The sequence below is a fragment of the Barbus barbus genome (assembly GCF_936440315.1).
Source record: "Barbus barbus genome assembly, chromosome: 35".
Lineage (NCBI taxonomy): Eukaryota > Metazoa > Chordata > Actinopteri > Cypriniformes > Cyprinidae > Barbus > Barbus barbus.
This window is the reverse complement of record NC_136763.1, coordinates 10656311-10660429: the sequence shown is the minus strand read 5'-3', so window position 1 is coordinate 10660429 and position 4119 is coordinate 10656311. Positions and strand designations below refer to the sequence as shown.

The following is a 4119-nucleotide window of genomic DNA, read 5'->3' as shown; positions in this document are numbered from 1 at the left end:
TTTTTTAAAACTGTTCTGTTCAGACTGTTCATTGATTATTATATTATTACTGGCTAATCTGAACCATGCCATAAAAGGTTAAAGTTATGGCAGCCTAAGTGTTATCCTTCTGATGGCAGATGGCATTTTTCTGGACCAAGCTGGTCATTTATGATCAATAGCTAGTCCATATATTTTATATAGTGGTATATAAAATATAAATTAGACAAAACGCTGATGCATACTGATTCATACATAGGTTAAAATATATATATATATATATATATATATATATATATATATATATATATATATATATATATATATATATATTTTTTTTTTTAACCTATTTTTTAGGCTGTTTAATTGTTAAGGATATTTATAATTAGTTTGAAACTGAGGAAATAACAACAATAAAGAATAAACAAACAAAAAACAGATAGTATTCCTGTAAACATACTGCTTGCTAATGTACCTCCACTGCATCAGGGGGTTAATATAGCAAATCTGTTTGACACAGGTCTCCATCATGCTGAAGGTGCAGTCTGAGAGGTAGCAGTTCAAACGCTTACTTCAAGACAGGACTTATTTAATAATTTCACCCTTTGATTCCCATGATGGCTCTCACCTGCCTTTGTGAGTCTGTAAATGGATCAGACCAGGATTATGTGCTCTGCAATAGCACTACATTCAACTTTACCGGCAATGAGAGTGGACACTGTCATCTTCAGACCATGGACGAGGTTCTGTTTAGGCTTCTGGGCCCTCGACGATCTTCTTTCTTCTTCCCCATAACCTTTATGTACATCCTCATCTTCATCACAGGGGTCTTGGGAAACCTCCTCACTTGCACTGTGATCACTAAAGACAGGAAGATGCGGACACCCACCAACCTATATCTTTTTAGCCTGGCCATCTCGGACCTGCTGGTGCTGATCTTCGGGATGCCACTGGAAATCTACGAGCTCTGGCAGAACTACCCCTTCCCCTTTGGCGAAAGCATCTGCTGCTTCAAGATCTTCTTTTTTGAGACAGTGTGTTTTGCTTCGGTTCTCAACGTTACTTTGCTGAGTGTGGAACGCTACATCGCTGTGATTCACCCGCTCAAAACCCGCTATGCGATAACCAACAAGCATGCTCAAAGGGTCATCGCTAGTGTTTGGGCTCTGTCCCTGATCTGCGCCATCCCAAACACTTTGCTTCATGGCCTGCAGTACCAGTACCTGCCAGAGAAGGTTCTGGAATCAGCTACCTGCAATCTTCTCAAGCCCAAATGGATGTATAACTTGGTGATCCAGGTCACCACTGTGCTCTTTTACTTCATCCCCATGATGATGATCAGCGTGCTCTATCTGATGATTGGTCTGACACTGGGCAGGGGACAGAACCAGAGGAAGGGCAAGCTGGACAAGAACCAAGAAAGCTGGAAAATCCATCTGGACAGCAGACAGAGGAGGCAGGTCACCAAGATGCATTGTAAGTGATAGCCATATCCCTTATATATGTCTTTAGTGTATATGATAAATGATTATGTGCATATATTTTTTATTTATTTATGCATACACCTTTCGTTTAAAAAAAAAAAAAAAGAAGAGGAATATCACACAATTCTGCAGGCAGTATTTCTCATGCATTTCACTCTATTTCCAGTAAATTAGCTAAATGCTAAATTGACTGTTAGGTTGAAATCTATGAGTAATATACTGTATAGTAAAACTAAAGTAGTGAGTTATACAAGATATGGTTCAGACAAGAAACAAAAGCCTTTTTATTTTTTTTACATGTTTTCACTTTTCAAAACATAACATTTCCTTTTTTCCTTTTGTTTAGTTTTGGTCATTATTATGGCAAATCCAAATTAGTAGCATCTCTAGTCCAATGGCATAGCAAATCCAAATCCCACTGTAAAAGCTTGGTGAGGATCACTTTGATGTCTGAAAACATCCATCTTGATGCCTTTCCCTAATGGCAATGATGCTATTCCCAGTGCGTCTTTCAGTTTTTCGCAGGTGTTATGATCATATCTTGGCTCTCTGCTCTGGTAAAGTAGAGTGAACAAACATAACGAATGGGACCTAGAAGCAAAACACTTTCATCTGCTTTTATAGTGCATGTGTCTATACAATTACAAAACGGTCATGGCACAAATTACTCACCATTAAAGCTATTCAATTATAGACTCTATAAGCTCATCATATTGCTATAGGATATATGTACGTATATAGTGTTCCTAACAATTCATTCTGCTTCAATGTCGGTGACAATAGAGAAAAATGCCTGAAGGATGCCTGAAGAGTAGTCTGTGGATCTGAGGGCTCGCTTTCACAGTTGATTGTAACATTGATTTATTTGATTTCTTCTCTACTTTTTTTCTTCTCTCTCTCTTCCTATAGTTGTGGTGGTGTTAGTTTTTGCTATCTGCTGGGCTCCATTCCACATCGACCGACTCTTGTGGAGCTTCATCACAAGTTGGACGGACCACATGCATAACATATTCGAATATGTGCACATAATCTCAGGCGTGCTCTTTTACCTCAGCTCCGCCGTTAACCCCATCATCTACAACTTTCTCTCCAGTCGTTTCCGGGAGAGATTTCAAGCACTGGTGTGCCGTCACCTGCTATCGAGCTCTTCTCGTAATGACTCAATGCCTTTCTACATCATCCCCAAAGACCCCCCCACTGATCTCCAACGTCCAGGCTAAGAGCAGGAACACGGGCAGCTCACTTCCTTTTGTCATTATCAGCAGCAGGTGGGAAGTGAATGCTTTCATGTGAGACTACATGCTCTGTGATCTCACATGGAAAGCCTAGGTTATCTCTCGCTAAGAACAGAAAAAGACTAAGATGTGTGAAACATGTCAGTTACAATACTGTGTAAATAATAGGCAGTTCCTTAAAACTACTTGTGAATGGACACATACTGGGTTTGGATTAATATGGTCTATCAGGCTTTTTGATATTGTCCAAGGCAAAAAAAAGTAGAATGAAAATAAAACACTGGAAATGTGCCATGCCATTAATGGTCAGTATTACGGTTCCTGTGGACATTAGTGAAATAACAGGAGACAAGGTTATTGATTAATAAATAACAAAATTGCTGCTATGCGTCTGTTTGAAAATGAAATCAGACATCTGTATAATACATATGAAGTTTGTCTCTTCTGTATAATTCAGGGTTACACTTTGGACATTTCCTTTAGACATGCTACTAAAAATAAATAACTATGAAACTATTGTAAACTAACTCTCATTAATTTTCAGCTACATATTGAAGGGATAGTTACCCCATAATTTACTCACACTCATGCCATCCTAGGTGTATATGACTTTCTTCTTTCAGACAAATCCAATCAGAGTTAGGGTACAACGGGGCTAAAGGCCGACCTTAAGAAACAATGTGCTATTCACTGCGCCTAAAATGTATAATTGCAGAAAAAATATATACAGTACTTTACTTTATATTGAACATTAATTGGAGCAACAGATTTTGTGTGAAAATAAATCATTCAAGTTGTTTATTTCTTTTAAAAATCTCATAAATGTATGAGGTGGCAAGAGGGGCAAAAGGCTCACAGTATTGATACAAATACTTCAGCTAAAATAATGGTTTTTTTTTTTTGAAGAATGTCTAAGTTAATACTTGTTCAAAACCATCACTTTAGCAAAGTACTATTTTCTTGAAGATCCAATAATAATTGAATATATATATTTACAGTAGTAACAACAAATTATATTTTATTATATGATATGATTAATGATTATTAATATTATATGATTATTTATTTTTTTAAATATGATGGTTTCATTCTAAACATGGTGATTATCTCTTACACCCAACATAATATATGAAATTTACAACCTAGTCTCATGGCATTTACGTACCTGGGTGCACTTTTTAGCGAGACACGAAATACATACCAATAACTGATGCTTTTGAATGTCAGACAGAAAGTTTGTTCGGTAGCTCACAGAGTATGGAGCTGTACTTAGAAGGCGAGGAGCTCCGGTTCGAATCCCGTGTAACTACGGTTCAACAAAACAGTTGAAATCTGCATAAAAGTAAGTTGAAATGGCACGGTTGCATCAACAAATACCTTTTTAATACCAGTTTTGCATTTGTTAACACTATCGGGTAGGT

General features: G+C 37.3%; 1 protein-coding gene across 1 annotated transcript; it reads left to right on the top strand.

Moving 5' to 3' along the window:
- Positions 1–593: 593 nt before the first annotated feature.
- Positions 594–2683, top strand: LOC306855022 (neuromedin-U receptor 2-like; the record flags this gene model as incomplete). The annotated part of the gene is made up of 2 exons (XM_079393403.1): positions 594–1455; positions 2373–2683. 2 exons carry the CDS (start codon positions 594–596, stop codon positions 2681–2683), a joined length of 1173 nt encoding a protein of 390 aa, XP_079249529.1.
- Positions 2684–4119: the final 1436 nt, after the last annotated feature.